This window comes from Pseudophryne corroboree, chromosome 9 (assembly GCF_028390025.1).
Source record: "Pseudophryne corroboree isolate aPseCor3 chromosome 9, aPseCor3.hap2, whole genome shotgun sequence".
Taxonomy (NCBI): domain Eukaryota; kingdom Metazoa; phylum Chordata; class Amphibia; order Anura; family Myobatrachidae; genus Pseudophryne; species Pseudophryne corroboree.
This window is the reverse complement of record NC_086452.1, coordinates 365,751,395-365,774,496: the sequence shown is the minus strand read 5'-3', so window position 1 is coordinate 365,774,496 and position 23,102 is coordinate 365,751,395. Positions and strand designations below refer to the sequence as shown.

The 23,102-nt window shown below is 43.1% G+C and overlaps 1 protein-coding gene across 1 annotated transcript in view; it reads right to left on the bottom strand.

The window, feature by feature from the left end:
• Window positions 1–23,102, bottom strand: part of WNK2 (WNK lysine deficient protein kinase 2) — a 155,023-nt gene that overhangs the window by 51,622 nt on the left and 80,299 nt on the right. The window contains exons 8-14 of the mRNA XM_063941539.1: window positions 18,868–19,067; window positions 15,553–15,696; window positions 13,210–13,386; window positions 11,392–11,877; window positions 2,096–2,380; window positions 1,856–1,905; window positions 1,557–1,725 (exon numbers count right to left, since the gene is read on the bottom strand). Of these exons, the coding sequence (XP_063797609.1) occupies window positions 1,557–1,725; window positions 1,856–1,905; window positions 2,096–2,380; window positions 11,392–11,877; window positions 13,210–13,386; window positions 15,553–15,696; window positions 18,868–19,067 (1,511 nt within the window). The remainder of the gene's footprint in view (window positions 1–1,556; window positions 1,726–1,855; window positions 1,906–2,095; window positions 2,381–11,391; window positions 11,878–13,209; window positions 13,387–15,552; window positions 15,697–18,867; window positions 19,068–23,102) is intronic.

Sequence of the window (23,102 nt, the reverse complement as noted above, 5' to 3'; positions counted from 1 at the left end):
AGGTCATTCCTACTCTGATAAAGGCTAGGAAGGACGTGACAGCTAAACATTATCACCGTATATGGCGGAAGTATGTTTCTTGGTGTGAGGCCAGGAATGCTCCTACGGAAGAATTCCATCTGGGACGTTTCATTCACTTCCTACAAACTGGAGTGAATTTGGGCCTAAAATTAGGCTCCATTAAGGTTCATATTTCGGCCCTATCCATTTTCTTTCAGAGGGAATTGGCTTCTCTCCCAGAAGTACAGACTTTTGTGAAGGGAGTGCTGCATATCCAGCCTCCTTTTGTGCCTCCAGTGGCGCCTTGGGACCTTAACGTGGTGTTGAGTTTCCTTAAGTCGCACTGGTTTGAACCGCTTCAAACGGTGGAATTAAAATACCTCACTGGGAAAGTGGTCATGTTGTTAGCCTTGGATTCGGCTAGGCGAGTGTCGGAATTGGCGGCTTTGTCTCATAAAAGCCCCTATCTAGTTTTCCATATGGATAGAGCAGAATTGCGGACCCGTCCTCAATTCTTGCCTAAGGTGGTTTCATCTTTTCATATGAACCAACCTATTGTGGTGCCTGTGGCTACGCGAGACTTGGAGGATTCCGAGTCCCTTGATGTGGTCAGGGCTTTGAAAATTTACATGGCCAGAACGGCTAGGGTCAGGAAAACAGAAGCGCTGTTTGTCCTGTATGCAGCCAACAAGGTTGGCGCTCCTGCTTCCAAGCAGACTATTGCTCGCTGGATCTGTAACACGATTCAGCAGGCTCATTCTACGGCTGGATTGCCGTTATCGAAATCGATAAAGGCCCATTCCACCAGGAAGGTGGGCTCTTCTTGGGCGGCTGCCCGAGGGGTCTCGGCATTACAGCTGTGCCGAGCTGCTACTTGGTCGGGTACAAACACCTTTGCAAAGTTTTACAAGTTTGATACCCTGGCTGAGGAGGACCTCATGTTTGCTCAATCGGTGCTGCAGAGTCATCCGCACTCTCCCATCCGTTTAGGAGCTTTGGTATAATCCCCATGGTCCTTACGGAGTCTCCAGCATCCTCTAGGACGTAAGAGAAAATAAGATTTTAAACCTACCGGTAAATCTTTTTCTCCTAGTCCGTAGAGGATGCTGGGCGCTCGTCCCAAGTGCGGACTACTTCTGCAAGACTTGTATATAGTTTTTGCTTACATAAGGGTTATGTTACAGTTTTCCTCAGTCTCGGACTGAGGCTGTGTTGTTTTCATACTGTTAACTGGTTAGTATATCCCAAGTCATACGGTGTGAATGGTGTGGGCTGGTATGAATCTTGCCCTTAGATTAACAAAAATCCTTTCCTCGTACTGTCCGTCTCCTCTGGGCACAGTTTCTCTAACTGAGGTCTGGAGGAGGGGCATAGAGGGAGGAGCCAGTGCAAACCCATACCTAAAGTTCTTTCTTAAAGTGCCCATGTCTCCTGCGGAGCCCGTCTATCCCCATGGTCCTTACGGAGTCCCCAGCATCCTCTACGGACTAGGAGAAAAAGATTTACCGGTAGGTTTAAAATCTTATTTTTACTCCCCAATACGGGCTTTTGCTTACATTGAGGATTGTCAGTTTGGGTCTATTGGTCTTTTCCTGGCGGGAGCGAGTGCGGGACGACCTCCGGTGATGTTTCTTTGCTGGTTTGCCCTCTTGTTTACTGGTGCCATGGATTCCCTCATATCCATCACTCATTTCTTTACCAGATGCTGCATCAGACCCTACATAACTTGAAGCGCGGATAAAAGTGATGGAGGACTTTTAGTTTCCTGTCATTTGTTTTCAAATCCAATACAAAGAAAACAATAACATTTTCAATAGAAAACTCTGTACTGAAGCACAATTCAGAGGTCACTCACTTATCGCAGCTTTGATTTGAGCTTGGCAGATTCTCTTGATTGATCTGCTCCTAAGAACAATATATGAATTTAAAGATGGTCTTAGCACAGAAAGAATATTTAAGTAACGACAAAATGACATACATAAATTAATGTTCTTCAAGTCAGGAGACCCATTAATGTGGTCATCTTAATATTATTTTAAAATGATCACCAGCAACATTACAAAACAATATAGAAAGTTAAACCAAACTACTGTACCTCATGACTGGATTCTGCGACTGACCGTGTGGTTGGACATTGAGTCAGGGTATAAGGTTCAGGAGGATGGGAAAGTCCAGACCCTAGGTAGGCCATACTTAGGTTTTTGGCCACAGCTGCCTCGGTCATGGGATGTGGGTAGGACGGTTGGGCAAGGTGATCCTGCCCTTGAAGTGGTGGTGGGATATCAGAGGGGAAGTGCACAGGTGGTGACATCATCGATGCAACAGGCATCACTGCTACGGGGTTTCCCAGGTCCACTGAATACTGGCAGGGACCAATGACCTGTACAACAAGGAGGGAGGGAGGGGGCACTGTTATTTTACCAGTCCAAAAGCAAACAGCCAGCTCTACAACAGTATAAACAAAGATAGTACTTATGGGCATGGGTTACACTAATGCATACTAGCCTGAACTCTTTAAGAAATACTGTGGCTAGAAAGCTAAGCTACTGGAGCGCCTCAGTGACCATTTCACTCCAGTCCACAGTGGAGTCTTTCAAGTAGTCTTTAGGAACATTAACAGAATTTAAAAAAATGACAATGTAAACGGTGAAAAAAAAAAAAAAGATTAAACATGCTACTAAAGGCATAGTTATCTTTTTTTTTTTTAAATAAGAAAAATAGAGGATGCTCTGCCTTTGAACAAATAATTCTCGGCATGTGCCTTTCAATCAAGGATTTGCAAAATATTAAAGTAGTAGTACATTTTAATCCTCAGTAATGCATCAAACCACTTTTTTTCTGGGGGGGGGGGGGGGGGGGAAGTTAGATGGATTTCTATAACTGACTTTAATGATATTTATACACATAGGGGCAGATTTAATCGGCCATGGGGTTTAGCATAAGGGGTAATACCATCACTCCGGGTACTTGACCTGGGAGCTACAAGTTAACAGTTGTTAGATGTGGGCTTACCGTGCAAAATTGTCAAATGATTGAATAGTTCTGGACATTAAACCAGGGACCTGCACAACACTTCAACAATGGAGGCACTTGCAGGCCTGTGTATTAAAGCTATACATACAGTACCCTGGCAAATGAGCTAACAAAATGAGTCAATGTGACATTTGTCCTGTTCTATATAATTATGACACTTCCATAAAAACCCACACTTCTTCCTTCTGCCCCTGAATATTTATAGCCTTACTCCTACCAGCTGAATGTTCTACCATCTCCAAAGAGTTTTCATGTCTCTTATGTTACTCTACCCCTTAGGATAAGACAAGAGACATGTAAACTGTAATGAGCAAGACCCTCTAACATCATATTACAAACGGTTAAATATGGAAAATGTACAGCTACGGCTATTTATAATATTGTTAATTATAAAACAATAGTTCATAATACTGATAAGAATTGAAGCCTTTGCTGCTAAGAACAAATTAGACTCAGCATAAACACAGCACAGTTTCAAACAGGGGTCATAACGTAAATTTGCCAGAAATTTTTAAATTATGGGAAATGCTCTCTCATCTATCTATGGTGATCTAGTCATCCACTGACTCGGGGATACCCACGTTTGAAAGGGGAACCCCTGCAAAGTTATCCTTTGGTGATCATGTTCTATCACTAGAAGACACACCTACATTGTAGAAATGATGAAGAATAATTGGGAAATAGATTGGCCACTCTGGCATCACACCTCCTGCTGCATAACGGATCCGAACTGTATCCAAGGATGCAGCATCAGATCTTCCCCCCGCCACCATCAGCCGGCTGCATGACCCATGGGTTCGCGCAAGTCGGCCGATTCAAGTCATCTACATAAGCCAGGAAATCTCTGTAATCTGACGGAGATCCTGGTATTTTCCCTCCCCCGCAACGGCAGTGATACGCCTCCATTTGGAGAAATAGAGGCCGCCCCAAAAGGCATCAGACTGTCAATCACTGGCGGTCTCATGCCGTTCCTGCGTCCTGTGTTGCAGGACCCGTTCGAACGTGCACAAAAAAAAAACATTGGTACTTTGCGCATCAGGGCACTCCTCCAACCACACCTGAATAAGGCCCAAAATGTACACATTTGTTGTACAGCTGTGTCCTGATTCACCAAGCCTCAACTGAGTCACTCTAAGAGGAGCAGCGAAACATCACTCAAAGCACTGGCGTATTTATAATGGGGGCAGTAAGTGTGGTGGAGTCCAGGGGGGCCCACACTGTACACATTATTTTTAATACTTACCCGCACTGCAGAAAGCACTGGGAAAATGGCTCCGGTGTACAGTAGGAAAATCACTGGATAAATGTCTGCCACGCCATCTTCCTGGTGATCTATGCATGCACTCTAGACTCTGGGATAGCACTAGGGACCCCTAAAGATCCTAGTGCCCAGAGCTACAGTGCTGGCAGCTAGAAAGGAGGCGGCCCAGACGGATCCTGCACATGGCACTCCTCTCTAAAAACGCCCGACTCAAAGTGTACTACAGACGCAGGACTGCGATTTTAACTGCACAGGACGTACAGAGTCGCAGATGAAGCACAACAGAACAACAGAACTTGGGGTTAGAAAAAGCTGCAACATTGTAGCACATGGTATACAGATTGACTCATTCACACACAGACGCACAAATGTTGCACATAAAATTGATCAGTGCCGTCAGTTTTGTCACTTCCAGTTGTTTTATTTTTTCAATTAAGATGCACATTCTCTGCGCAAATAGACGTTCAGCACGCCCGACTCCTTCCAGACCTGGTGCACAGAGAGGGGCTGTTTGGAGCGACTGAAGCTACAGTGTATGAGGACACATCTGTAGTTCAGTTTCTTGCAATTTAATTGTTGGCCATGTGGGGTAGATTTTATTTCCCTTGCGAGGAGAAAAACATAGCAATGCTATTTTCAGGAAATTCAAAGTTTTCTATAAAAAATAATGTATGGGTACTGCACAAATAATTATAACTATTGAATTTAGAATGTGCCCAGGTCAAATAATTTGCCAAAGAGGCACAGCAGCAAAGAGATTAAGGTGTATATGCAATTGCAGTCGAATTGCCGCAAATGTAGAAAAACGGGGCATTTTCAACACAAAAAAAATGATTCGACAATGCAATACAGTACTTTTCGACAAAAAAACGGCCGTTTCAAATTCGACTTTTTGCAATTCGACAGTTGTCAAATTCGACATGTCTGCAATGGTAAAAAAGCGGCTTTTCGACAAAAGTATATTCAATTGAAGAATGTCGATTCGACAACAATGCTTTTCGACAGTCATTTCGTAAATTTCAGTCTGCCTCATTTTGCTGGCGGGATCTAATAAAATTTTTAAAAACATGTTTTTTTTTTGTTTTTTTTTATTGCTAATAGCATATCTATTTATATTAGAAGGGATTATCTACTTGGTTTGTCTATTAGAAGCCACAAGTATTATTTAATATATTTTTTAAAAGAATATATTTTTTTTTTTACTGACTAAAATAATATGGAGAGATCAGAGCATGTTTTTCAGTGGGAAGGGGTGGGAATGGGTTAAAAATCATGAAAAAAAAAAAAAGTGTGTGGGGTCTCCCCTCCTAAGCATAACCAGCCTCTGCCTCTTTGAGCCGGTCCTGGTTGTAAAAATACGGGGGGGGGGGGGGGAAATGACAGGGGATCCCCCGTATTTTCACAACCAGCACCGGGTTCTGCATCCGGTCCTGGTGCCAAAAATACGGGGGACAAAAAATGCAGGGGTCCCCCGTATTTTTAACACCAGCACCGGGCTCCACTAGTCAGAGAGATACCGGGGGACACTTTTATATCGGTCCCTGTGGCCGTGGCATTAACTCACTAACTAGTCACCCCTGGCCGGGGTACCCTGGATTATTGTTTTTTGTAGCAGAACTACAAGTCCCAGCAAGCCTCCCCCGCAAGCTGGTACTTGGAGAACCACAAGTACCAGCATGCGGGGGGGGGGGAAACGGGCCCGCTGGTACCTGTAGTTCTACTGCAAAAAAAATACCCAAATAAAAACAGTACACACACACCCTGATAGTAAAACTTTATTACATACATGCACACCGACACACACATACTTACCTATGTTGACACACCGACTCGGTCCCCTTCACCAGTAGAATCCATGGGTTACCTGTAAATAAAATCATACTCACAAAAATCCAGTGTAGATCTGTCCTCTTCTTGTTTGTAATCCACGGACTTGGCAAAATAATAAAACGCAAAACCCGGACCACGCACTGAAAGGGGTCCCATGTTTACACATGGGACCCCTTTCCCCGACCCCCCGTGACTCCTGTCACAGAGGGTCCTTTCAGCCAATCAGGGAGCGCCACGTCGCTGTGCGCGTCTGAGCTGTCAGGCGGTGCATAGCACAATGCTGCTCCATTATAGTCAATGGTGGGAACTTTGCGGTCAGCGGTTGACCGCGAGTAACCTCAACCGCTGACGCAAAGTTCCCACCATTGAATATAATGGAGCGGCATAGTGCTATGCGCCGCCTGACAGCTCAGACGCGCACAGTTCTGCTACAAAAAACAATATTCTTTATTTTTGTCACTTGGCTATCAGCCTCCCATCCGCAGCCCTTGGATGGGGGGGGGGGGGGGGGGGGGACACAGCCTCGGGCTTCACCCCTGGCCCTTGGGTGGCTGGAGGGGGGGACCCCTTGATTTAAGGGGTACCCACTCCTCCAGGGTACCCCGGCCAGGGGTGACTAGTTAGTGATTTAATGCCACGGCCGCAGGGACCGATATAAGTGTGTCCCCCGGCTGTGGCATTATCTCTCTGACTAGTGGAGCCCGGTGCTGGTGTTAAAAATACGGGGGATCCCCTGTCATTTTCCCCCCAGTATTTTTACAACCAGGACCGTCTAAGAGCCCGAGGCTGGTTATGCTTAGGAGAGGGGACCCTATGCATTTTTTTTCTTGATTTTTTAAACACTTTTGTGCCATCCATGAATTCGAATCCAGGACGCACACTATCGTCAATTGGTCCGTTTTTCGACAGCGGGACTGTCGAATCCGTTTTTTATTGAATGTGTCGAATTCGGGTCCCGCCGGGAGGGTGTCTGACTGTCGAATTGTGTCGAATTTAAAAACGGTCGAATTCCAGATGGAATTCGACCGCAATTGCATATACCCTTAATTCTACTAAGAATAAAAATGTATCTAGAACTAGTCTGTAAGATAAACAGAAAAGCATTTTCAAGCATCTCCTGAAATTTATAATAATATGGGCCACTAACTTTCCCATGATTAGAGTAGCTGCTTCTTTCTCATTAGCACTGATTGCCACAAACATTAAGTACTTGGTAACACAAAGGGAATGGAACAGACAGATGTAAAGGCAAGCAAAGAAAAAAATATTTCTGAGACAATGCGGTCACTGTGCAGTTACTGTAGATGAGGATTCCATTGGTCATTTACTCTGACAGACCATGTGAATCTCACGCTAATCACGTGTTCTAGAACTGGTTACTTGTTAAATTTATCAATTGATCAGCCTCATCTCTGAGCTTTACCACTGTCCTTCTACACCGATCAGAGGGGATTCATGTTGTCTAAAGTCTAAAGAGTCATACATGCTCGCTAGAACACTTTAAAATGACAAAGTAAGTCCAATATATATTTTTAGTAAGAGTAATCCTATTAGACTTAGGGGGAATTCAACTGCCCACGGTCATTGATGCACTGGAGCTATCCAATTAGCTCTGATGCCAGCCCGATACCAGCACTTACTGGGGGGGTTTTTGGGGAAAAAATCCCCGATAAGTGCCCTGTTTTCATGATCGCAGTTGGATTCTATTTGTTTTCGCCCAAAAACTGAAAAGGCCTCTAATTGCATTGCCCAAAAATAACACAGGGCAAAAATCGCTTAAAGCCCTATTTTTTCAGCCAAAAATTATTCGGGACTAATTGAATTCCCCCTTTAAGAGCAATCCTGTAGGATGCAAACTCTAGCATCTGCACCCAACTCAATAGCCGCTACCAATCAACATTCTCATTAATGCTGAATGGAGCAGTTGAAAACTGTGATCCGACCCTACGAATACAGTATGTTTATAGTCTGACCACACTATGCCCATAGCATTCGTCCTATTTTTCATTGCTTACAAGTGTTTAAGATTGATTTTTTTTTTATAGCATCCTCAAACCATGGTTGAATGTGGTATTTTCAAAGAAACTAAAACATGTGCTTTGGTACATGTTCCTTTAAATCTCACAGAAGTCTAGTGGTATGTATTTTATTGATTTACTAGTTTTTTTAAAAGGCGAACATGATACCTATAAAATGACACAAAAACATGTAAACAAGCCCCATAACTGTAAAGTTAAACTTACACAAAACTATATATACGGGTTGGGTATGAAATATAGATAGTTGGGATCCCGACGTCTTTCGGGTAAGTATTTCACCCTAACCTACCCCTCCTGCAGCCTAATATTAACCCTCCCCCTAGTGCCTAACCCTAATCCCTGTACTTACCTCCGGGAGTTTGACAGTCGTATTTTGACCGATTCCCGTATATATTTCTGAACTACCCACATGACCTTCAGAAGCACTCATATCTAATTACATCCCATGTGGACCGTCTCTGCTATCTCTGGGACCAATGTGCTATAGGTAGTGTCTATCCTTATATATCCTTCCTCATTCCCTATAGATTGGAAGCTTGCGAGCAGGGCCTTCCTACCTCTATGTCTGTCTGTTATTACCCAGTTGTCTTATCATTGTTGTTTCCAATTGTAAAGCGCAACAGAATATGCTGCGCTATATAAGAAACTGTAAATAAAATAATATACACAAGATGTAACTACACCCAATTAAAGTATTTTATTGTTTTTTTTCTAAATGTTTCTAGTTTAATAAATCAGTTCTGTGTAACGAGAGACTACAATTACTGTATTGACTAAAAATAAAGATTGAATTGAAGTCTACCCTAATTTTTCCCTAAAACGACTCCAGTCTGCAAATGCGTGCTGTTATTTCACACGAGGAACACATGCCTGGTTTTCCTGACTTGCCACTGCGGAGTGCGGGCAAACTCAGGGGAACTTGCAATAAAGCAGCTATCTAGCATCTTCGGTGAATATACACAGCACAATCTATGTAATCGAGAGGACAACTGTGGCAATGTTCTAAAAACAGCTCCAAGAAAAGGTGGGGGAACAACACATCATATGATCAAGTAATTGGAACATCACAGGACACAATGGCTATTACATGACCTTGAGAAGCTGACACATCATCCATTAAAGGATGCTGCATAATAAACAGCTGTTTGTGTTGTAAAAAATAATCTGTGAACTGGGTTCTTGATACATTTTATTTGCTCATTAAAGAGCACTAGTGAGAAAAGGTTAGGATTTTGGTCTCATTGGAGAGATAAAGTGGACAAAGATGAAATATCAACCAATCAGCTTCAAATTGCGATTTTACCGGCCATGTTTGGAAAATTACAGAAGCTGATTGGTTGGTACTTTATCTCTCTTCAAGGTTTTATACATCTTGGGCCATTATTTGGATAAAAACCTCTGCAATACATGGATAAAAAAACTCATTATATGGACTTTATCTCTGCTGAATCCAGTACGACTTTACAGGCCTTCAATTCTTCTCCTAAAGCCATTAATAATGTTTGTAAAAAGCCATGAAAACTAAGGCACTGCAGCAGCATCATGCGGTAATAGATAAAGCATGGCTCTATTGATAGCGGTACAGTGAAAAATGATCACATTTTTCAGATCTGCATTATACGTGTAAGCAAAAGACCTTAAGCCATAGAAAAATCATGATGATAAAGCGCAGTCAACACAAAAAAAAATGTGTTTATACACAGTAGATTAGGATAAACTAAATTGTTTTTCTTTTCTTTGAATAACAGAACAGTTTTGTTTATTAAAAGGAAAAAAATACAAAGTTTGTAGATATATTATTTTTGTGCATACACACTGTGCGATATTTTAGTCAATATCGCTAATTTTCCCCCTTCTGAGCAATATTGACTTAACTATCGCACAGTGTGTATGCCGCAAACGACAGCTGATGCGCGTTCCTGGGCGTCGTTAATGATCCCCTCTGTCGGCCGTACATGCAGCTCAATTTTTGCATGTACGGGCCAGCCGCGGTGTGACGTCACGGAGCGATATTGTTTGCGGTATCGCTCAGTGTGTATGCACAATGTCGGGCGGCCTGGGAGGGAAGGGAACACATTGTGCACTATCGCTAGTGTGTACCCACCTTAACAGTTTAACTGATGTGTCTCAAATCAAGCTTTAATAGAAGTATTTTCATTTAGCTTGTTTTTCTCAGCTTTAAATATATTTCAAATTTAGAGTAAAAATATAAAAATGTAGAAACTGTGGAGAATAATGCTTATGCATAGTGGGCCTAATTCAATAAGCAATACCGATGTTCACGCAACTGAGCGATTATCGGTAAACTGGTCATGCACCACCATCGTACTGTGCACACATCAAGGTACCTTTGCTGCTCCACTCACACTGCGTGGCAGGCATGTAATGGCCGTTTTCAGGGAGTGTATCTGCCTTCAGCTGCGATCATGTATGCAGAGAAACATGGCGGCAGCGTCGCTACAGCCAATCTGCGTGACCACGGACTCGCTAAAGGAGTCAATATTCCTTGTTATTGCATCGGCGCTATGTGTATGCTGTTACTGAAGACTTTGAGATGGCTCCGGTGGGCATGTATATTCTTTGCTGGAAAGCAGCTTCACTTGTGATAATTAGCAAGTCCGTAAACTGAACAAAATGCAGCTGCGTACGCATGTGCCTACAAACATGTGTTAGGCCCAGTGATGGAAGTCCTTTTTAGGGCTGAAATGACACTATGAATAAGTGACCTCAACGAGGGAAAGATGTCACTTGCTCTTAGTGAACGGATAGGCTAAATACAGGTTCATTAATTAAACATGGTTGTTGAAAATCTTTTATAAAAGTATAAAAGAACATTGTCTTTTTTTTTTTTTTTAAATACAGGGTAAAGCACAGGTTATGGTCAGTTAAGACCAGCCAGTTACAGCAAAAATCAAAGACTGTGATTGGCCGGTTTAACACAGATAAAATGAACTACTACTTTAAATTCTGTCTGCTCCGCCCACATGCCTATGTAAGTAATGTTATCATGGTAACACATAAGACTGACATGTCTAAAGGCATAGAACATGTCAGTGTGCCCTTTCTGCCACAAAGGACACTGCATGTGTATGGATTGTTTTTCTGCTGTTATAATGTGATCTCTCGGACCTACCACTTGTGTCCTTGCCCGAGACCCTGAGTTGAGGAGATCTGGGCTTCCCATGTTAGACAGAGAATAGAAATGAAAGGGATATTACAAGGTATTACCTGCTTCCCAGCCCCAGATGTAGTCTGATCAGAAGGATGGGTTATGCTCAGATGATGTGACTGAGGAAGAGGAGGATGGGGTTGCTGTGACACTGGCTGAGCACTTGGGGAGTGATGAACAGAAGCAACATCACTCTGAATAATCTGCTGCAAGGAGGCCTGGTACGCCTGTGTTAGGGGGTGCTGTGGAAGGGGCTGTGGGGTTGGTAATCCTGGCACACCAGGGGGCACAACTGCTAATAAAGGTACAGAAGCCACCTGGATATTTGGCACAAGATTGGCCTCATAGGGTAGCACCAACTGCGGGTTGATATTTGTCCCTGCAGGGTTCATGGGAAGGTTGGACATAACCACACCTGGAGGGAAATACTGACAGGGAGCAGGCAGGGGGGTGATACAGACAGCAGGTAAGTCAGAGAGATTGGCAGGGAGGCTCTCGAGTCCTGTAAGAGGAGTAACTGCTGGAATGAGAGGATACGGAGGAAGCTGAAAAACAATGCACAAAACAAAACAAAAAACACACATTATTGCACCTATTCAATCATAACAATTGTATTGACATGAAAATTTAGTGCGTCATTAAGAGCCAAGTCTGGGCTTGCTGAATCATGCCTCTCGGAAATGCAGCAATCACTAAAATATCAGTACCATGAAACAAAACATGCACAAACGCTATAAAAAAATAAAATAATGAAGCTTTAAACTTTGTTTAATATTCTGATGCCTCGTTTTCAGCTAAGTGCTTGCCCATTACAACCTTTATTTACCAGCGCCTAACGGAGAACATTAGGCTCCACCACTGCAAATAATCCACAGTTAGTGAAAATTAGCCTAGTGAACAATTGGACGGTTTTACCTGTAATGGGATCAAATGTCTGTATATATTATAAATAAGTAGGTGAAGCTTAGATAATGGTACTGGTGAACTGTGTTTTGGGTCATAAACCCAGAAGTCCTTAAATCGCAGATGACAGCTTATCAGTAGTGCTGTTCTTTGTGATTTTAGCCACAACTGTACAATCATACAACATTATTAAATTCTGCTATGCTTGCAATCAGTGGCAGGATGCATCCCTCTATATAAACTACAATCCTTATCGAAGATAGCCAACTATTAGGGCCGCTTCCTGGGCCATGCAAGCCATGCGATCGCAGCCACTGTCTGTAGCTGTATTTCTGCGGATTGGCCATCCGCATGCAATACAGCTGAAAAAGTCCCTGATAAAATGGCCACCGCCTGATTGGAGACATGCTAGGGGTCTTATTGGGACTCTTGTAACAGAGACATGATGCAGGAGCTCACAGCGCTACTTGAAAGTGCCGTATCCGTGATAACCCGCCAGTGGCCGGGAGAAAAGGGAACGTATGGTGGCATCAACCCCTAACAACGAGCTGGAAGAAGGGGGAGGGTTAATTTTTTTTTACTGTTCACACTAGGAGCCAAATTGTCTAGAAACTAACTGCCAACTATAGTGAAAAATAAAAGATTTTTTAATATATGGAATGAACTTCTATGAGAACACATTTTATATATCAGAACTGTATGATAGTTTTTTAATAATCCCGGTGAAAGACAATGTTTTTTTACCATTGCATGCTTGATCAAGTACCTAAGTGTACTTCAATACTTATAAGGATGCATGCCAGCTGTTTGTCACAAAACTAGTTATAGTTAACATCCAATTCCATATTTAATATATTGCAGTGATTATGCCTCAGTATCTCCCAAGCCCACTGCTTCCATTGTACATTTTGTAGATGGCAGCTGCTCTTCAAGAGTAGACTCTAATAAATGACATTAAAATGGAGAAGCCCTACCTGTGATGTGGGTACCTGGTGCTGTTGCAGTGGTACAGTGGAGATCTGTAGTGGTTGCAGTGGTGCTGGAGTGAGCGGTGGCTGGTACTGTTGGTAAGTATGGGAGGTAGGTTGCATAGGACACACCATCTGCCCGGCTGGGATTTGCTGTAGAAGAACTTGGTGTTGAACTGGCTGCTGTTATTAAAACAAAATACTATGTAAACCAACCTGCAATCATCTAAAGAAGTTAATGGACAAATACACTCACAAAACAAAAATGTTGTAATGACTGAAAACGCCATTTATTATAAATTTAAAGTGAAGGATACATTTCTAGATGAATAAAAATATATCTACAAAAGGGAGTGGGTAGTAGAAATGTGGTCAACCTCAATTAACAAAAAACATGTGACTATATAGTATACAGCTCAATCGAAAACCAAGTTAAAATAAATCTTTACTAGAATAATATAGGGAAAGCAACCCAAATCTACTCCCACACACAACAAACACATTTTCTTCAATTTCTACATTACATGTATTTTGGATCAGTCATTCATTGGGTCAATAGCCATTGTGTCTGGTGTTTTCACCGTTTTATCCCGCCTTCTCATCTCAGTCCTCCTTTACTCCAGTTCGTGTCTCTCATCTGTCACCCCACCTAACTCGCCCATCTGTCTCCCTGCCGCTCATCTTCCTTTGTTTGGAGTATCACTTAGACCACAGTATCTCTTTCACGTATCTATACCCCTCCACCCATCCCTCATCTCTGTCCCTCTTTTCACTCTTCCCTTGATCTGTTTCTTTTTAACCACTTAACTGACAATTTGTTTCCCCAAAAACTGCTTAGAAATTGTCAGTCTTTTTTATGAATTAAGTGAAGAACATGAATTTAACCTTATTGAAAAAGACTATCGTTAAAACAATTTTTTTGTAGAAAATCATTTTTTATTTATTTATTTTTTTTATTGTTTTTCAAACATCGGCCAGCACCATAGGAGTATCAGGAACATCAGAAACATTGCAACTTTCCTTTTAACAGCAGGGACAGCCACCAGGTACACAGGGGTGGGCTTGATTTAGACTTCCCAGTGGCTGCTATTGTCTACAGCCGCTGGGTAGGAGGTCCTGCCATGCTGACTGATCAGCAATGATCGGCAGCACGGCAAACCCTGGGGGAGGGTGCGGGAAGGCAGAGAGACCTTCCAGTCCGTCTGAGAGCAGCAACGGAGGGAAGTCACTCTTCCCTGCTGCTGCTAACGCTGTTTCCCTGACTGGTCGCATCCTGTGTGACCAGGTAGATAAAGCACTTGCTAGTGTGGTCGCATCCGATGCAACCATGCCAGGCAAGTGGTTAACTCTGTCCCCCTACACATCTGTCTCACTCTCATTTCTGCCTCTCCTCCCCCAGTTTCACTATGTTCCTCCAACCAACCCCTTTTTACCCATCAAAGGTCGCGAGGAGAAGGGATGTGGGTGTAGGGCAGTGTGTTTTCTGGAGGGGAGGGGATTGAATGCATTGGGGGGGGGGGGGTGTCCACAGGTTCCCAAATGCATTAGGGGTGCTCTGGCTCTATGCTCTGATAGGGCTGAAGAAAACTGACCTGGGGAGAAGAAAAGAGGCAGTTGTCTGTCAGGCCGCCATAGAGATTTGGGGGAGAAGTAAGGGTCCTCCATCCAACTCTTATGCATGATATGTATGACTTTCAATCAAATGCCCAATATACAGCGAGCCCGTTGGCGTGTGTGTGTACCCCCAATATGTCTGTGAATGACGTCGTTGACCGACATTTCACATCAGCCCTGAGGCACAGCCAATAGTCGATATAGCTACAGATATATCGCTACATCTGGCGGTGTGTACTTTGCTGCAGAGATCGCCAGTGACTGACATCTCAACTGTGCTGGCACATTTAAATGCCAGCCCAGTTGTGATGTCAGGCATGACATATTGGGGTAGATTCAAATGTTTGAAAAGTCAGTTTGGAGTCTGTTTTTCTAATAGACAGGAAAAAACAGACACCCAACCGACTTTTCAAACATTTGAATTCCACCCATTGGGTAGGAAGTTGGTAAGAGTGTATGCACTTTCCAATCGTCAGATAGACCAGGTTAGTACCCAGCATTACTGTGTCTGCACTAGACCGAAAGAATAACCAATACTATAACCATATCAAATTAATAAGAAAAAGTAGTTACTATGGCAATATATACTAGTAGTACATGGAAAGTCAGACATTTACAGATAACACATCCAGGTCAAGTGGTCACCCATGGCCCATTGCATCACAACATTAAAGACAAATGAGCGTCAGGACATAACAACGCATATAACAAAAGAGATACATTCTAAGATCTTACCTGGCTGGATAATACAGGTGGGGAGTGTCCAAACTGGACAGATGGGACAGTGGATGGCTGCACAGCTGCGTAGGATGTATTTTGGTCTTGGAAATAATGTTGAGTGAGTCCAGAATGCATTGTAGGGGCGCCAGAAACCCCATGCTAAAAGTAAGCAGAAGAATTTAAAAAGTAATTTATTAATTCCCTCCTTTTTTTGTAAGGTTCCCCAAACACTTTGTGCAAAATAGCCAGACAAAAACCAAAAACACTCCCAATTCAGAAAAAAAAAAAAAGTTTTGTTGAATATATGGGTAAAGAACATGATGATTTCTACAAGGAAAAGCAGGACCTGGAAGGGAAAGACGATCATTGCAGCAAAATAGAACTATTTCCTAGAGCATTTGTATTGCCACCCAGGACGAATTGTCCAGTCACAAATATTGTAGTCAACACTATATAAGTGGAGAGTTCTTTAAAGTGTTATAGAGGCAGCCTTACACATTGCGGTCAGGATGCAGGCGCAGTGTGATTGACAGTGGCAGACGCTTGCGGGGTGGCGATGCGGCATTGGGAGGACGTGGCGTGCTGGGAACGTTTTCAGGGCAGCCATGTGATGTCACACGCAGCTGCTCAGATTAAAAGAATGGCAGTGGACGACCTGACAGGGGTCAGCCTTAATTCGCTGCGTCCGCGCATCGGGAGGTGGCCCTTCACACAGCATGTGAGGAGATGGATGCAGATGTGGCTGTGTATGCAGCAATCTGCGTCCATCGCTGAATAAGGTCCATAGTCCTTTATATCTTGCAAATCATATTATGAATAACAGCCAAGCCCTGGATTGCCAGCGGCCAGTATTTGATAAAATAAGTGAACTGTAGTAACAAGTGATAGGTTTGGGAAAATTGCTGGGCTGGAAATAATGGGTGACACATTCAAAGACAGATTGAATTAAATGATTTTTATAAAAGGTGCAGATGATGTAATCAAGGCGAGACTTTCCGCCACAAGAATCACATTAGGCAACTTTCCTAATCTGTCTATGGCTGCAATATAATTTCCATACTCCCCTCCTCTTGCTAAACTCTACCAGATTGTTTAATGTGTTTTGGGAAACACAAAAGTAATTAGGCCACTTTTGCTCCCAGTTCAAGCTCTAACTATAAGACCTTCTGAGCTGATAAATCCCTCTGTAAACCCCGCCAGAACTGTATACCCGGTTAATCAAGATCAGTCTGGATAAATATGACATTTTACACATTATAAAAAAAGAAATAAAATCATATTTGTAACCTATATTTCTGCACAGAACCGCACACTCGCATAACCTGGCTTCCCAATTCACTATAGATCATGGTATGGGCTTAACTTCTGTCTTTGTCACTTTAACCATTTTAATGAAACTGGCAGATTGGGGAGGCTGGACGCCTTGGCTCAGCAACCTTCAGCTGGAGAACGGCAGGAGCGGAGGTTAATTTCCGCCTCTTGGAGAATGTTCTATATCAACAGCTTAAAAATAGATTGTGGGACACTGACACATGCATGAGCAGACAGGGCAATCCCATCTGATGGATACTAAATATTCACAGGCACACGATTTGAATAATTGAAAATCTTTTAGGACAGGCATCTGGAGACAGGCGATGGCTGCACATGGCCAAATGTGATTAAAAGATCTGCTCGCTAAATGAGCCAATTAAACAACTCAAAACAAGCAGTAAGCAAATGTCGGCAATTTAATGCCTAGAACATGCTTTCACTGCTCCCTGTAAAGGGCAGGAAATGCCTACCAGGCTGCAATTGCAGGAAGGAATTATTGTCTTATAGAACGGTTCAGGAGAATGAAGTCTGTCCGAAAGAGGTCATTTCGATGTCTGATTTATTGGTTGCTTGTTTTTGCTTAACGTGCAACTTTTTAAATGACGGCTCTTAATCAAACTGATTAGGAGATTGCTTCATGCAGTGAGGAAATGTGAGAGACAGGATGGCTCTGCAGCACTGAATGTGTGGTGCGATGCAGTTTCAGCATCACAGGCAAAGGATGGTACTGAATGATCATTTTACTCTCCTACGCCTTTTCCACTTAAACAAGTAGCAGGCTTTTAGGCTGATTGGCCCTCACAGGATAATTAGAGTTTTACGCATGACAATAAGGACTGGAGAAGGAGGAAGTTTTGGTGTACAAAACAAAAGGATCATGACAGATCACGCAAACATGTACACGGTCAGGTCAGGGATATTGTCTATTCCTTTGAAAGACATAAGGGTGAAGGACACAGTCAATCTGACCTACCACAAGGCAGCCATCATTTCCAGTAAGTGGCTTATGCCCGCAGTGTTCATTGGGAGATTTTAAATTCAAGCTTGAAAAGTGCTTTCCACTAGCAGAATCTTTATTCCCAGTCAGCGGTATAATATAGTTGTTCGGCTTCCCAAGGTTATAGGTATCATGAACAACCCCCTCTGTTGACACTTGCATTCTTGAAGAGGCTGAGCGGGTTTTCGGATTCATAATCACATGCAGTAACTCATGTAGCCCAGAGAGATCTAAACTTTGCCCACGTCCTCTATGAGAGGGCAAGGATATTGACTGTTTTTCTAGATCACATATACAGGGATGTCTGATTGTAGGAGACTGCGCATAGAGTGAGAATCGCGACCTCTGTTGGACACGTGCTATGCAAGAGTCACAATCTTGTATGGTTATATTCAATGTCCTGGGTAGACTTCCTGAGCCCTCATTGACTGTTGTTTCTGATAATCTGACAGATTTATTTTCTGGTGAATGATCATCAGGAATAGAATTAATCTGATCTGCCCTGGTTCTAGTACCCAGAATGGAATCGCTGTGTCGACGATGCATGTAGTAGGAAGGAGGAACCGCATGAAGCAAGTTTGGGTCCATAACTGGATGTTCAGCAGAGAACAGGAAACATGAAGAGGATACATCTACATTTGAACAGTTTCTGCAATGGTCAAGTGAACTACTATGGTCATAGGCTAAATAATCCGTACTGTGTTTCAGACATCGAACATTAGAGCATTTTAGACAAGATTCAAAATATCCGCCAGAGTCTGACATCCCAACAGCAGACGCACTGCATCTTCTTTGGCTGCCCAAAGAGGGGCTTATAAAACAATCTTTTCTCAGGCCATCTTTGGCGGACAGAGAGTACACATAGGGGACAAAAAGTTCCCTAACAAAGGACGGAACAACAATATTTTGCTAGATTGCCAACAGACAAAAACAAAAAAGAAATAAAATTAAATCAAATGGGAAAACAAACCAAGGCAGTGATCAAATCAGAGTTCGTTCATAAAGGAAATCCCACTTACTGCTGCAGTCTGCTGGTATTGCCCCAGTTGATGCTGAGGACTCTGTGGCAACACTTGGCCCTCGATTATGGGTGGACTGTAGATGCGCTGGACCGTCGGGGGTAGAGAGTCTTGCAGGGAGGAATAAATGACACTTTGTTGACTGCTCTGTGAATCAGAGTACACGGTGGATCCCTGACCGCTGTCAAATGTGCTATCAGCTGCCAAACAAAGTCAACAAAATATATGCAGTAACTCAATGGTTAACAGAATGAAGAAATGACAAGAATAAATATAGGACAAAAGCTTATGCTGTGCTACATAGTCTAACCAAGTTCTGAAGTATTTGTAGTAAGCTGGATTTTAGGGTCTCCTGTCCCAACATCTGCTGTAAGATGGCCGAGCTGGCGGAAACTTGGTCAATAATGAGGTGTGCTCTGATTTTTGCATCTAAAGGACACATCAGCAGCTGAAATGCATTGCCAACTTGTCGAAGTGTATGGTGACAATGTCATGTCATGGAAACAGGTTTGGGTATGCTGCACTGCCTCAGATAATGATAGGACAGACGTATTAGAGGAGCAGCAATCCGGCCGGCCAAGTACTGTCACCCCATGCAGTGCACCAAGCCCGAACCTGTTGCCATGACATGATGTTGTCACCTCGGCAAGTTGGCGATGAATTTCAGCTGCCCTTTAAATGTAGAAATCTGATCACATGTTTCTGCCAGCCCCACCACCTTACAGCTGATGTTTGGACAGTATGACTGATATGAGGTGCAGTCTCATGGCCTTGAGGGGAAGCACTGGTCTACATGATCTGGCCTGGTGGGAAATTAGAATGAAGCAAAGAACACTGCACACGTGAGAGGTCTCGTTACCTTACTTATTGTACCATCCTGTTATATAAATGCGCAATAAACAAAATGTAATATATGTCTTAATGCTTTATTTTAAAATACAAAGATGTAAAGAGCAGTGTACAGCTTCAGTTCCCAGCGACATGGGACACAAGGTTAATTCATCTCTACCACCATAATGGATAGGACAAAAACAGAAAACAAATCCTTTTGCCTACTTGACAGGCTGATGTTTACATTATTGTACAACGCAATGCAGAAAATGACCACAGCCATCACTCATCATGTGCTGCTAATAATTATATTTCACTAGGAAAATGCTCTCTGACATCTCTGCTGAATTCACAATATGAACCTCAGGAAGAGTTACTGGAAGCAGCAGCTGGCCATATCTACTAAGAAAAACAACCATGACAAACTGCATAGAGTAACACAGGGTATTCTAGCACCATGCACAGTGCAGAAGAAGGATGACAGTCTGTCTACTTAGAATAATTCATGGCTTTAAAACTTAACGATTAACACCAAAACCACCACACAGAATATTGTGTTCCACAATTTCTAATCTATTCCATTGGTATGATATTATTTCATTAATGCACAAAGTCTGAGCATTTCCAATAAATGCTGCTTTAAGATGATCATATTTCTATTACAAAACATTGCATTTTCTTTTGTCATTATAAAAACAGTCACATGGAAAGCAGAGGGTAATTATACTTCCTGCAGTCTGAAGAATACAATGAGCAAGACAATTAATGGTTCTGTAATCAAATTGAATGCAATCTGAGATCTCCAACTAGGCTTCCTTGGATAATGTGATTTTATGGATTTTTTAATAATATTTAAAGTACAATAAAAAATAAAAAAAAAATACAAAAACCTCTCATATGCCTATAGCAAACTTGACATTAACATTAGATACCTATGGGCCTAATTCAGACCTGATCGTTGTGCTGCAAATTACACTGTCCTGCGATCAGATGGTCGCCGCCCAGGGGGAGTGAGAATTCGCCCCGTGCAAGTGTGTGATTGCATATGTACGCGGGGGGGTCATTCCGAGTTGTTCGCTCGTTATTTTTTTGTCGCAACGGAGCGAATAGTCGCTAATGCGCATGCGCAATGTCCGCAGTGCGACTGCGCCAAGTAAATTTGCTATGCAATTAGGAATTTTACTCACGGCATTACAAGGTTTTTTCTTCGTTCTGGTGATCGTAATGTGATTGACAGGAAGTGGGTGTTTCTGGGCGGAAACTGGCTGTTTTATGGGTGTGTGTGAAAAAACGCTACAGTTTCTGGGAAAAACGCGGGAGTGGCTGGAGAAACGGAGGAGTGTCTGGGCGAACGCTGGGTGTGTTTGTGACGTCAAACCAGGAACGACTAGCACTGAACTGATCGCAGATGCCGAGTAAGTGTGGAGCTACTCAGAAACTGCTAAGAAGTGTCTATTCGCAATTCTGCTAATCTTTCGTTCGCAATTTTACTATGCTAAGATTCACTCCCAGTAGGCGGCGGCTTAGCGTGTGCAAAGCTGCTAAAAGCAGCTTGCGAGCGAACTCGGAATGACCCCCGCTGTGCGAAAATTCCCTTCAGTCAGCAGACAGCTGCAAAACTGTTCGAATCACACTCACCATCGAATGTTTTTCCCATTCTGTGCAGTCTGTGCGTAGCTCAATACTTACTCCTCCAGTACGAAGAAATCAGGCTGATCGGGTCTGAAAACACTGGGTAATGCCTGCGTTTTTTCTGACACTCCCAGAAAACGGCCAGTTACCACCCAGAAACGTCCACACCCTGTCAATCACCTTGTGAACGCCTGTGCGACCAAAATTTTCACACCATCTAGTCAATGTTTGGCGACGCACATGCGCATATCTGTGCATACACATGCGCAGTCATTCGATAATCGGACGCTGTGCGATTTCGCACAACAGCGATTAGGTTTGAATCGGGCCTTATGTTTTAACCAGTTAACTCAGTAAGACAAAAGAAGTCACAATCAGAGGGCCTAATCCAGAGTTGATTGCAGCAGCAAATTTGTTAGCAGTTGGGCAAAACCATGTGCACTGCAGGGGGAAGGGGGGGGGGGGGGGGGTGCAGATATAACATGTGCAGAGTGAGTTACATTTGGATGTGGTATGTTCAAACTGAAATCTAAATCAGTATTTACCCTGCACAGAAACAAAATAACCCACCCAAATCTAACTCTCTCTGCAAATGTTATATCTGCCACACCTGCAGTGCACATGGTTTTGCCCAACTGCTACCAAATGTGCTGCTGCAATCAACTCTGAATTACCCCCAGAGTTCCTTGGGAAACGATCCTTCCAAGCCAGTGGGCTTCAACTCTACAGTATCAAGCCACCATACTCGGGTCAACAAAATCTCAGTTATCTGATGATTCTTGGTGGTGAATAGAAGGAAGAGACACCAGCCAGTGTAAGTGCAATATGAAATGCATTACTGCTAAAATGGATAGTGAGTAAGGTGTATGATGGTAGAATCTATTTGGTAAACTGTGTGCATCTCTGAAGCCATGAAAATGCTGCATGTTAACAACCTGTGAGCTGACTAGTTAGTGAGAATAGAGGTCTAAGGGGTCTGTTTACCTTGGATGGAGATAAAGTGGACAGAGATAAAGTACCAGCCAATCAGCTACTAACTGCAATATCACAGGTGGAGTTTGAAAAATGACAGTTAGGAGCTGGTTGGCTGGTACTTTATCTCCTACTTTATCTCAATCCAAGGATTAGTACATAGGTCCAAATGTATTAAGTGTTAACAAGAGATAAATCTGAAATGCATGAGGAGAGACAAAGTACCAGCCAATCAGCTCCTAATTGCCATGTCACAGGCTGTGTTTGAAAAAGGACAGTTAGGAGCTGGTTGGCTGGTACTTTCTCTCTCCCTATGCATCTCAGATTATCTCTTGTTAACGCTTAATAGATTTGGGCCATAGACCCCTAGGGAATCTACAAAATTCTATTAATACCTCAATAGACAATGATACCTCCCTTGATTTCACCAAGTGGTGCCAGTGAAACATGGAACAGCACAAATAATGAATGCAATACTAGCACTAAGGTCTAACCATTTGCTGCATTGGGTTATTTATACTTTGCAGAAGTCTCTTCAGTTACCATTTTGACTCTAAATTTACCATAAATCTTGCAATAATAGTGCCAGTCCTTTCCAGACGGGTTCACTACGATATGCCGGCGGTCGGGCTCCCGGCGACCAGCATGCCGGGAGCCCGACCGCCGGCTTACCGACAGTGTGGCGAGCGCAAATGAGCCCCTTGCGGGCTCGCTGCGCACGCCGCGCTACGGGCACGGTGGCGCTATGCGCGCCACACTATTTTATTCTCCCTCCAGGGGGGTCGAGGACCCCCACGAGG